We start from the raw sequence: 13,403 nt of genomic DNA, 5'->3' as shown, positions 1-13,403 counted from the left end.
CAGGCTATAAAATTTTTGTTGGCCGTCAACACAACAGCTGATTTTCCGTCAGTCAGTACAGATTTCGGCAGACTAAAATCAGATGAGCAAGACTGGGCATGCTCAGAGAAGAAAAAACACACGGAAATAAACCAGCACATGACATCACTTCTGAAGTAGATTTTTGTTGGCTGAGAAAATTCGTGTGCAGTCTAGGCACATTCCAACCAACAAAACACCACTCTGGACAAAAGTCGGACGATTGGTCGGCCGATAATCGTTGCGTGTGTACGAGGCATAAGTCTATTTTGGGAGGGAGGGGCAGCATGAGCTTGAGCTACCAAGTCCCTTCTGGGAGGAAGAACTGAGCTATGTCACTTCTGGGATGTAGAGCAGGTTGCGCTGAGTTGCTAGGTAACGTCTGGTTGGGGGGGGGAGGGGCGCTGAGGGAGCAGGGTGATCTGAGCTGCTGAGTCACTTCTGGGAATGGAAGACAAAGAAGTCTATTTTGGGAGGGGGGGCAGCATGGGCTTTAGCTACGGAGTAGTTTATGGGAGTCAAAACTGAGCTAAGTCATTTGAAGAAGAGGGGAGCAAGGTGAGCTTAGCTGCTGAGTCACTTCTGGGAGAGGAAGCTTAGCTATGTTATTTCTAGAACTGGGGAGCAGGGGAAGCTGCTGAGTCACTTTTGGGAGGGGAAGCTGAGCGAAGTCTCTTCTGGAGGGGGATAGCAGGGTGAGCTGAGCTGCTGGTTCCCGTCTGGGATGGGAAGAGCTTAACTAAGTCATGTCTGGGAGGGGGAGCAGGGTGAGCTGAGCAGCTAAGTCACTTCTGGGAAGGGAAGACGAGCTAAGTCTATTCTGGGAGGGGGAGCAGCATGAGCTGACCTGCTGAGTCATTTATGGGAGGAGAAACTGAGCGAAGTCATTTCTAGGAGAGGGGAAGCAAGGTGAGCTAAGCTGCTGACTTCTGGGAGAGGAAGCTGGGCTATTTAATTTCTAGGACTGGGAAGCAGGGTAAGCTGCTGAGTCACTTTTGGGAGGGGAAGCTGAGTGAAGTCTCTTCTGGGTTGGGGATGAGTTGAGCTGCTTAGTCACTTCTGGGAGGAGAGCAGGGTGAGCTGAGCTGCTGGTTCATGTTTGGGAGGGGAAGAGCTGAGCTAAGTCATTTCTGGGAGGGGCTGCAGGTGGGGCTAAGCTGCTAAGTCACTGCTGAGAGAGGGAGAGGGGTGAGCTGAGCAGCTGGAAGAATGACTTATCAAGCAGAGAAGAAGGTAGTTACATTATAGAACAGACCTCAGGAAGCAGACCCTTCCATCCCACATGTGGGGAGCTCCCTAGATAAGCCCAGTGGACTTCCTGACTGCCACTTGCAGTGCTCTGATCGATTTTTTTTTTCCTGTTTTTTCCTAGAATTGCTTTTTTTTTAAGTTACACATTTTTAATCCTTGCATGCCTTTTTATTTCCAGGTGTTACAATGAAGTTAATGGACGAAGTGGCCGGAATTGTGGCTGCCCGCCATTGCAAGACCAACATAGTTACAGCTTCTGTGGACGCAATTAACTTCCATCGCAAGATTCAGAAAGGTGGGTCAGCATTTATGGTTTTATCTATCTACGGCCAATAAGAATAATTTATTTTCTGATATTTTATCATGCAAATCCTCTATCCACATGTAGCCTCAGAGTATTATTCTGACCTGGAGACACAGCTAACCTTTGTCATCACCTGATGGTAAAATCTACAACCCATGTGAAGAGGCTTCTTCAGCCACCTGGGATAAACCAGGATCCCATGCCGGGGGGGGGGGGGGGGGGGTGCAGGCAACCTGTTCAGGACAATGACAGGCGGATATATATATATATATATATATATATATATATATATATAAATCAGGGCTGGCCCAAGACATTGTGCTGCCTGGGTCCAAGAATAAAATGCTGCCCCCCCCGCCAAAACAAATCACACCCAACAAAAGGCCCCCCCACGTCCATTATTTTATATAAATATAAAGTTCAGAAATTATTAGGTATATATACTTTTATCCTCTTCCATAACTCGCCAGCAAACCGGTCCACCAAACACCCGCTGTCTGTCCTCAGTCCTCCGGTCACTCCTCTGTCTGCCAGGTCCACCGCCGCAAAAGATCCAGCCTGCCCTAGGTGAGATGGAGCGTGCTGATGTGTGACGTCATTGCGCAGACCACAATCATGCGAGGGACGTTCCCCGGAGGAGACGCTCCGCCTCCTTATACTCCATCAGTTTGCACTACGGGCGACATTTTCCCATCTCATACTGCCGCCCGTAGTGCAAACTGATGAGTATGAGGAGGCGGAGCGTCTCCTCCGGGGAACGTCGCCGCAAACTGATGACACACAAAATTGCTGGAAAAAAATCTTGGGAGTCAATTTGCCACCCCTCTCCAAGTTCTGCCTGGGTCCAAAGGACCCAGTGGGACCCATGATAGGGCTGGCCCTGTATATAATAATAATAGTAATAATATTAATAAAACCAGAAAATATTTTTTTTTACCATGGTATGATGAGATTATTCTGTCTTCTTTTCATATTTCGTTGGAAATAATAAAAGGGCCTCCGCTCCCCTCTAAACGATGATTGCATTTCATTAAGGGAAAACACGAGGATGAGAAATGTTACGCCGTAATGCCTTTTGATGGGCCTTCAACAGATTTTTGTTGATGATATTGTTAAAGTGCTTCCTACTGAGCTATGAACATTTCGTGTTATTAATGTGATTGCGTTTTTAAATAAGCCTATAATTTCCACTTTACGCAGGGACTCATTTAGCAATCACAGCTAAAGAGATAAAATGATTTTGCTGGTGTAATTAAAAGGTTACAGGGAGAAAAAAAGATGAAGCATATGTGTTATTACTGGGAGACGTCCTAAGTGATGGCACTAATACTTCCTTCCAGCATGCCATTTCCCTAACACCGCTGTGCGTCCAGACCACAGACACGAACACCCGGGAATACGCCGGGAAAGAAGATGCTGTCAACGTTATGGCGGGTTAATAACTGCAGCAATCTACCAGAAAATCAATGGAAGCTGTACATTGAATACATGGAACAGGAATATAAATTTTTTTTTTTTTTTAGCTCAACATAAATATGTATATAGAGATCCGAAGCTGATACATTTTTCTAAATGTCATCTGTCGATTTTTAAGGAATAAATTTGTGTAAAATACATATAAATGTACAAGCGCAGGTGAATAAATTATTATTTGCGTGTGTGTTTGAGAATATAAATGTGTGTACATATTTAATTTATTTTATTTTTTAAATATATATATATATATATATATATATATACAGTATATACTATAGACACACACTATATATTGGCAAGAGTATTGGGACGCCTGCCTTTACACACACACATTTTTCACACAAATAGAGCTTTCTTTTGGTGGTATTTAATCACCATTGTGTTTTTTATTTTTGCTAAACAAAGTTTTCACAGTTTTATACATTTTTCCTAAAAGGTAATTTTTCTCCTTCATTGATGTGTGCTGATGAGGCTGGACTGATGGACACTGATAGACACTGGTAGGAGGCACTGATGGGTGCTGATTGGCAGCATGATGGGCACTGGTAGGTGGTACTGGTGGGCACTGGTAGGTGGCGCTGGTGTGGACAGTGTGGGACCGATGTCCCTCTTACAGAAGTCGGTGATCGGCTTTATCTTTTTCTCCTCACACTGTCATTGGCTGACAGTTGATCATGTGGTAAAGGGCCTGGGATTGGCCCTTTACTCCAATATGTGATCAGCCGAGTCACCAGGACTCGGTGATCACAGAGCACGCTGCTACCCTAAGGTGCGTGGGAAGCGTGAGAACCTGGACGACATTGGGAGGAATTGTGCCCCATCGTTGGTGTCATTGGGTCCCATTGTTGGTGTCGTTAGTAGGAACTGTGCCCTGTCATTGGTGGGAATTGTTCCCATCATTGGTGGGAATTGTTCCCATCATTGGTGGGAATTGTTCCCATCATTGGTGGGAATTGTGCCCCATCATTGGTAGGAAATGTGCCCCATCATTGGTATCATTGGGCCCCATTGTTGGTGTCATTGGGATAAAACTGTGCTCCATCGTTGGTGTCTTTGGGAGGAATTGTGCCCCATCACTGGAGTCATTGGGAGGAATAGTGCCCCATCATGGTGTCTTTGGGAGGAATTTTGCCCCCATCGTTGATGTGATTAGGAGGAATTGTGCCACATTACCGGAGTCATTTGGAGTAATTATGTCCCATTATTGGTGTTATTTGGTAGGAATTGTGCCCCGTCATTGGTGTTATTTGGTAGGAATTGTGCCCCGTCATTGGTGTTATTGGTAGGAATTATGCCCCATCATTGGTGTCATTGGTAGGAATTATGCCCCATCATTGGTGTCATTGGTAGGAATAGTGCCCCATCATTGTTGTCATTGGTAGGAACATTGCCCCATCATTGGTGTCATTGGTAGGAATAGTGCCCCTTCATTGGTGTCATTGGTAGGAATAGTGCCCCTTCATTGGTGTCATTGGGAGGAACTGTTCCCCATCATTGGTATTATTGGCAGGAACTTTGCCCCATTGGTGTTATTGGGAGGAACTGTGCCCCACCATTGTTGTCAGTGAATGAAATAGTGCCCCGTTATTAGTGTCATTAGGAGCAACTGTGCCCCATCATTGGTATCAGTAAATGAATAAGTGCCCCGAGGGCCAGATAAAAAGCAAAGGGCTGCAGTTTGAAGACCACTGATCTATACAAAGTGATCAGCCATAACATTCTAAACACTGACAGGTAAAGTGAGTAACACTGATTACAGATCTGCACAAAGGGAAAAATCTGTTTAGTTTAGGATTCATTGGGGGAAATTGTGCCCCATCATTGGTGTCATTGGGAGGAATTGGGCCCCATCATTGGTGTTGTTGGGCCCCATTGATGTCATTGTTAGGAACTGTGCCCCATCATTGATGTCATTGGTAGGGATTGTTCCCCATTATTAGTGTCATTGGTAAGAATAGTGCCCCATCATTGATGTCATTGGTAGGAACTGTGCCCCATCATTGATGTCATTGGTAGGAACTGTGCCCCATCATTGATGTCATTGGTAGGAACTGTGCCCCATCATTGATGTCATTGGTAGGAACTGTGCCCTATCATTGATGTCATTGGTAGGAACTGTGCCCCATCATTGATGTCATTAGTAGGGATTGTCCCCCATTATTAGTGTCATTGGTAAGAATAGTGCCCCATCATTGATGTCATTGGTAGGAACTGTGCCCCATCATTGATGTCATTGGTAGGAACTGTGCCCCATCATTGATGTCATTGGTAGGAACTGTGCCCCATCATTGATGTCATTGGTAGGAATTGTGCCCCATTATTAGTGTCATTGGTAAGAATAGTGCCCCATCATTGATGTCATTGGTAGGAACTGTGCCCCATCATTGATGTCATTGGTAGGAATTGTGCCCCATTATTAGTGTCATTGGTAAGAATAGTGCCCCATCATTGATGTCATTGGTAGGAACTGTGCTCCATCATTGGTGTCATTGGTAGGGATTGTCCTCCATTATTCGTGTCATTGGCAAGAATAGTGCCCCATCATTGGTGTCATTGGTAGGGATTGTCCCCCATTATTCGTGTCATTGGCAAGAATAGTGCCCCATCATTGGTGTCATTGGGAGGAATTTTGCCCACATCATTGTTGTCTTTGGACATATAGCAGGTAAAGCATGGATCCTTGGCTGAGACTTGGGTTACAGTCTGCAGGGAAAGACAAACATTGTTCCCAAATCTTGCTTATTAAAATCTGGTCCAACCACTTATGCTAAACTCATCAGGCATTGGACCGCTACCAAACACAGTATTAAAGTAAGCATGAACCCAAAAGGTAAAGATTTGTTATGTTATACAGAACACCTATAAATGGTAATTGTGCCTCAGCAGCATGCTGAATTTATACCTTTTCTCGTATGTGAGTGTGCCTTGGCGCTCCTGTGCCTCCAGCCTTCTAGCCGTGTATCTACAGCGGTGGCTTTGACTGCTAGTCTCAGGAGGTTTGAAGTAAAATATTCGTGATGTCACTACTGTTCTTCTTACGGTTTTCCTTGCTAGAGTATCTGACATAAGAATGCAAAGTCTTGCATCTACACTGAAAAACAAGGCATAGCCAGTAATGGAGAAAAGGTCAGCTGTAAGTAGGCCGCAATCAGTACTGGAAATACTTCACAGGTATTTACCTTGATTTGAACAGAAAGGGTGCACTTCTCAGAGGGTTGGAAAGATTCTTGTGCCGACAATCTTAGCAGCTCACGGGGAAGAGGATGAAGCTAAAAAAAAAAAAAAAAGTAAACAAATACCCCCCCCCCCCCCCCTTTTATCTACCATCTTTGCACCCACCTTTTTTTTTTTGAAAACATAGTAAAAACCTTACAAGGGACTTTTTTGTATTTTTCTTTTCTACTCCTTATCTTAGTAATTGGATAGGCTTCTTCTTACACCACAATCTTTGTTGGTATCCACCTCCTTTCCTTCTCCTGTGCTTGAGTGATGTTGATTCTAGGCTGTGTGCTCTCCCCCTCCCTTCTCACACAGCTCAGATCGATTCTCAATTGGCGCTTTTCCACTGCATGGAACCAAACTGTTTGGCTCGCTTTTGCGCTTTTCCACTGCATGGTAGCGCATGGTACGGTGTTGGAACGGTTCGGTACGGTACGGCGGCGCTTTTCCACTACATGGAACCGAACGGTATGGCTCGCTTAAACAGTACCACCTCAGTTGTGGTTCCAAGAGGGCCGTACCGGTACCATATGCCACAATCCTTTGCATGCAGCCTTGACTGTTTGTCACTACTAGCCACTGATTGGTCAGAGAATTGTTGTTATCCCACCCACTTACTATTAGAGGAAAAGCAAACCGTAACGAACCGTTCCAACACCGTACCATGCGGTAACATGCAGTGGAAAACCAAACCGAGCCAAGTAGGGCCGAGTGGAGCCGAATCAGTACTTGCAGTGGAAAAGTGCCATTACACACAGCCTCTATTTGCACACTTTTATGCGGCACAGTCGTTTTTATCTGGGAACGTCACAGGTCAAAACTACAGCATAGAAGGCAGCTACACAGTGTGCAGATAAAGGCTTCGTCTGTAAGAGAATCAATCTGAGCTGTACGAGAGGGGGAGGAGGGGAAGAACACACGGCACCAATCCAACATCAATCAAACACAGGAGAAGGAAAGGAGGTGGATCATAACAAGATTGTCGGCATAAGAATCTTGAGAAAACTGTAGCCCCTCCCACAGGTATTTACCTTGATTTGACGAAAATAAATGAATAAAGTAAAGTCCACACTGTAAAATCAGTCCATGTTTGTTGGCACCCTTGGTGTATGAAGATGAAGAGTTAAGTGGGCAATCAAAATAGCCTTCACCTCCACCAGATCCAATTGACCCCCCTGATGACGCCACGTATTGCGGCGAAACATGTAGGCGGAGTCTGCCATCAACCTAAATGTCACAAGCCGGAAGGAGCCTCCGCTGTATAGCGGTTTTAAAACTACATTGTCTACATTGTTTGAACTCTGCGCATTTTATCTATTATGTGGTGAGTGCAATAAAATTTTTTACATGTAAATCCTGGTTTGAAGTACTGCACCATTGGTTGTCTTATCTTCTTTTTTGGCAACATACATCCTTTGGAGACTCACAGGCATCAAGGTCCATTGCCTCAGGAAGGATTTTGAGACCAGCCAATTGTTCTCCAGGGGGATCTTCCCCTTGGGAGTTGTATATTGCTATTTGGATCACTGTGAGAGCAGTGGTCAATTGGATCTGGTAAGAGGCGTATTACTGCAAGCGGTGGAGGTGAAGGCTATTTTGATTGCCCACTTAACTCTTCATCTTCATACACAAAGGGTGCCAACAAACATGGACTGATTTTACAGTGTGGACTTTACTTTATTCATTTATTTTCGTCTCAACATGAGCGCTGCATTTTTATTATCTCTTTTGCTGTTATCATTTTATGATTGATTGCTGGCTGCTTTTTTCTAGTTGGAAGCGCGTTTTTTTCTATTTATTATTTACCTTGATTTCACAGGGAATAGGAGGAAGCGAAAAAAAAAGTAAACCCGTACTTCTGTTTTAAACTGTATAAATGCCATACTACAGCACTGCAGCCCCATAGTCATGCATGGGTCACGTTCAACAGCAGTAATGCCCACTGAATGCAGCATGCTGTTGAATTTTTGTCACGCCATGTAATACACAGGACTTGCCACTATGGCTAACAGAGGGTGAAATCAGGGAAAGGCTGGATAAACTTAACACAAACAAATCACCAGGCCCGGATGGCGTACATCCGAGAGTACTCAAGGAACTCAGTAAGGTTATATCCAGACCACTGTTCCTGATCTTTGCTGACAGTATTAGGACAGGAGATGTACCAGGGGATTGGAAGAAAGCTAACGTGATTCCGATATTCAAAAAGGGGCAGAGGCATATCCCGGGAAATTATAGGCCTGTCAGTTTGACATCAATAGTATGTAAACTTCTGGAGGGGATGATAAGGGACTATATCGTAGAGTTTGCTAAAAACAACAACATCATCAGCAGTAATCAGCACGGGTTTACTAATGGGCGTTCTTGTCAAACCAATCTCTTAGCATTCTACGAGGAGGTAAGCTGTGAGCTAGATAGGGGGAGACCAGTGGATGTTGTGCACTTGGATTTCGCTAAGGCGTTTGATACAGTTCCCCACAAGCGCTTAATTTATAAAATAAGGTCTGCAGGTATCGACAGCAGAGTTTGCTCTTGGATATGGAATTGGCTTAAAGGGCGTGTCCAAAGGGTGGTAATAAACAGCGCATACTCAGACTGGTCTGAGGTGGTAAGCGGGGTGCCCCAGGGCTCAGTCCTGGGACCAACCTTGTTCAATTTATTCATAAACAGCATTGAGGACTGGATCAGTAGTGCGTTATCAGTTTTTGCAGATGACACAAAATTGGCCAGGGCAATAACTGCACAGCATGAAGCAGATATCTTACAGAATGACCTGGACAAAATTACAGAGTGGGCAACGACATGGCAAATGAGGTTTAACGTGGAGAAGTGTAAGGTTTTGCACTTGGGGACTAAAAACATAAAAGCACAATACACGTTAGGAGGGGAACCCTTGGGGGAATCAAAAATGGAGAAGGATCTGGGAGTCTTGGTTGATGATAGATTAGGCAACAGCATGCAATGTCAAGCGGCAGCTGCCAAAGCCAGCAGAATATTGGCATGCATAAAGAAAGGGATGTATTCCAGAGATAAGACTATAATCCTTCCACTTTATAAAACTCTGGTCCGACCGCATCTGGAGTATTCTGTCCAGTTCTGGTCGCCAGTCCTCAGGAGGGATGTGTTGGAGCTGGAGAGAGTCCAGAGAAGGGCAACTAAACTAATTAGGGGATTGGAGGACCTTGACTATGAAGAGCGTCTACAATCGCTCGATTTATTCTCCCTGGAGAAGAGACGTCTGAGGGGGGACATGATAGCAATTTATAAATATCTTAATGGGGATCCCAGCTTAGAAAAAAAGCTGTTCATTCGAAGGTATTGCATGAGGACTCGAGGGCATACAATGCGATTAGAGGAGAAGCGTTTTAACCACAGGCAACGTGTGGGGTTCTTTACTGTTAGGGCTACAAGATTGTGGAATTCTCTACCACAAGAGGTGGTTTCTGCGGGAAGTATGGTGGCTTTCAAAAGACTCTTAGACTTACATCTCAAGGATCAGAACATTCAGGGGTATGTGAGATGAGTACAGCCACACACACACCTACACAGGTTGAACTGGATGGACTATTGTCTTTATTCAACCTCACCTACTATGTAACTATGTAACTATGTGTACAGCCCTGGGTGGCTGCATATTTCTTATTTTTTATTTTTATTTTCTACTCCTTATCTTAGTAATCTTATCTTGGATAGGCTTCTTCTCACACTGCAATCTTTGTTGGTATCCACCTCCTTTCTTTCTCCAGTGCCTGAGTGATGTTGATTCTAGGCTGTGTGCTCCCCCTCCTCCCCTTCTCACACAGCTCAGATCGATTCTCTTACACACAGCCTCTATCTGTACACTGCTTTGCTGCACAGCCATTTTTATCTGGGAACTTCACAGGTCAGAACTACAGCATATTAGGCAGCTACACAGTGTGCAGATAGAGGCTGCGTCTGTAAGAGAATCAATATGAGCTGTATGAGAGGGGGAGGACGGGAAGAGCACACGGCACAAATCCAACTTTAATCAAACACAGGAGACGGAAAGGATGTGGATCACAATAAGATTGTCGGCATAAGAATCTGAGAAAACTGTAGCCCCTCCCACAGGTATTTACCTTGATTTCACAGGGAATAGGATGAAGCGAAAAAAAAAGTAAACCCGTACTTCTGTTTTAAACTGTATAGCCATACTGCAGCCCCATAGTCATGCATGGGTCACGTTCAATGGCAGTAATGCCCGCTGAATGCAGCATGCTGTTGAATTTTTGTCACGCCGTGTGTACAGCCCAGGGTGGCTGCGTGTCCGTCAGGCGAGGTAAAATCGTGATTCGACCACCTGGTTTTGGGTGAACGAGACCTAAAAGTCATGATTTGTGTTAAACACTATAACCAATCAGACCCCCTTTTTCCAACCATCTTTGCACCCACTTTTTTTTGGGAAAAGATAGTAAAAACCTTACAAGGACTGTATTTTTTTTTCCCACTCTTTATCTTAGTAATTGGATAGGCTTCTTCTCACACCGCAATTTTGACGGAATCCAGTTTCTTTCCTTCTCTTGTGTTTAAATATTGTTGACTCTAGGATGTGTGCTCTCCCCCTCCCTTCTCCCCCTCTCACACAGCTCGGATCGATTCTCTTACACACAGCCTCTATCTGCACACTGCTATGCTGCACAGCCGTTTTTTATCTGGGAGCTTCGTAGGTCAGAATTGCAGTGTGCAGATAGAGGCTGCGTCTGTAAGAGAATCAATCTGAGCTGTGTTAGAGGGGGAGAGCACACAGCCCAAATCCAACATCAATCGAACACAAGAGAAGGAAAGGAGGTGGATCCCAACAAGATTGTCGGCATAAGAATCCAGAGAAAACTGTAGCCCCTCCCACAGGTATTTACCTTGGTTTTACCGGGTGCACTTCTCAGAGGGCTGGAAAGCTTTTTATGTATTAGCAGCTCAAAGGGAATAGTGTAAAGCTTAAAAAAAAAAAAGTAATGCCATATTACAGCACTGCAGCCCCATAGTCATGCATGGGTCACGTTCAACGGTGGTAATGCCCACTGAATGCAACATAGTGTTGAATTTTGGTCACCATGTGTTCATGTTCTAGAGCACACATGTTAAACACAAGGCCCGCTGAGTTGCCTGGGGGGGCGCCGGCTGGGGTCGTCGCACTGGGGGCGGTTTGATGGAGGCTGATGCCCCCCTCCCCCGGCGGCGTGCTCCCGCCGGGTTTGCTATTGCACCCTCTGGGACCCACAGACGTCTGTTGCTGACCACGACGCGGGACACCCGGCAGACCGCCCTCTGATCTGTCCCGCTGAATGTTGATTTGCACTATGGTGTGCTGACGCACGCTACCTTTTTTTTTTTTTTCAATATGTTCTGTACCGTATTGCACTTTTATGCCCCTTGGGAGCGGCAATGTTACGCTGCCTCCCCTACTTTGTAGTTTTGTTGTTGATGTCTCATTTTTGTCTGTTCTCCTGTACATTAAATAAAGATTCATTAAAAAAAAAAAAAAAACACAAGGCCCGCGGGCCGGATCTGGCCCTCCAGGCTCTATCAAGTGGCCCTCGCACCCAGTTCTGCAGCCGGGTCATGGTGAAACTCAATTCTACCACCTCTGGCTCTGGCCCTCCGCTCCCTGCTGTCACTTGCAAACACAGCAGCTCCCAGAAGTAACAGATCCCTGCACACACTAATGGCAGGGACACTTCTCCAGAAGCTGAGAGAGTGAACGACCTCTTTGAAAGGCGAGGCAGAGCCGCCTACACAGGTATGTACTAGAGCCAGGCCAGGTAGGAGAGAGAGATGCAAGAAAGCTTTGGGGGGGGGGGTCGTTTGCACACTGTGCATAGTGAACCCTTAAACCCTACACTCTCTACCTAATGCACTCCTGAACTCTGCACTCTGTATGTAGAGCACCCTAGATACAACTGGCCCCTTTGAGGGCAATCCTACTGCTTATGTGGCCCTTTGATGAAATTGAGTTTGACACCCCCTGTTCTAGAGGCAGTTGAGGTGAGGTGAAACTGGTTTGACCGCCTGGTTTTAATGACCCCCCCCCCCCCCTCCCGCAGCTAGTGTCAATGAGAAGACATGATTTGTTTTAGACACTCTAATAAATAGCCCCCACTTTTTTTGGAAAAGATAGTGAAAATCCTTTTTTTATTTTTTCCATTTCTACTCCTCATCATTGTAATTGGATAGGCTTCTGAAATATTTTTGCCTTAGATCTCGGCAACACGTTCATTGTTTTCTTATTCGGCTTCAGCTCTTCACCGGTATGTGGTTTTGTGGAGAAGCCTTGACATTTGGCAATTCTCTGCTCTTGCGAAGGTGCTCATTAGAACAAGTACTGTTCATATAATAAGGAGCAGGTTTCCCAGTAATGCCTAGGAAAATTCAAGGTCTTGTCTGACCGACGCTAATTAATTTGCTTTAATAATTGACATCTGCTCCATGAAATCATTTTGTCGATGGAACACAGAGCATAGCTAAGCTTGGCAAACCCCACATCATGTTTTTTAATACTCTTTAAAATATTCTCAGTTTGCAATTTTAAGGTTCTGGGCGGCCATAAACGTTTCTGAGAATTATGGATAGTGAGCGTATCCAAACCAATATCTTCCAAGCCTTCCCACAAACTTAGCCAGTGCAAAACCTTTTGGGTGCAGGAAAGTCTCTGTTCTCTTTTGACATTAAAGTGGAAGCAATAAACGGCCTGGTCATGAAGGGGTTAAAATCTTCTGGAGCTGAAGTGGTTAAAAAAGCTTCTCCAATGCCACATTTGAAGCAGGTGTAAACGAGTCCTAAGGGTCATTTTTCCCATTGACCACCAATGAATTTTTTTCCCAGACACATAAAAAATGATTTTCAAGGGTTTCTCTGGAGTAAAAAGGTTGATAAAGACTGGGCTAGAATGACTGCTTGGCCAATAAGTGGCGAGGCATTGACACCCACATTTGTGAAGCTGTCAACATCAGCGTTGTTGGCGCTGTAAATGGATTTAGGCATCTTATATTTATCTCTGTTTTCGAAAGCTAATGGCACTCAACTTTTGAGCAATCATGCTTGCCGAGAGGATCGATCGTTTTTTATGTCCAAATTGTCCATCCAAGTAATTAAAATGGATCCAACGCTGAGTTTTCCC

General features: G+C 44.9%; 1 protein-coding gene across 1 annotated transcript in view; it reads left to right on the top strand.

Annotated features, from left to right (window-relative positions):
* Window positions 1–13,403, top strand: part of ACOT7 (acyl-CoA thioesterase 7) — a 190,573-nt gene that overhangs the window by 73,835 nt on the left and 103,335 nt on the right. The window contains exon 3 of the mRNA XM_082273348.1: window positions 1,448–1,564. Within this exon, the coding sequence (XP_082129474.1) occupies window positions 1,456–1,564 (109 nt within the window). The 5' untranslated portion in view covers window positions 1,448–1,455. The remainder of the gene's footprint in view (window positions 1–1,447; window positions 1,565–13,403) is intronic.

The sequence above is a fragment of the Pelophylax lessonae genome (assembly GCF_965119305.1).
Source record: "Pelophylax lessonae genome assembly, chromosome: 12".
Lineage (NCBI taxonomy): Eukaryota > Metazoa > Chordata > Amphibia > Anura > Ranidae > Pelophylax > Pelophylax lessonae.
Note: the sequence above shows the minus strand (reverse complement) of the source record. Positions and strands in the feature narration are given on the sequence as shown.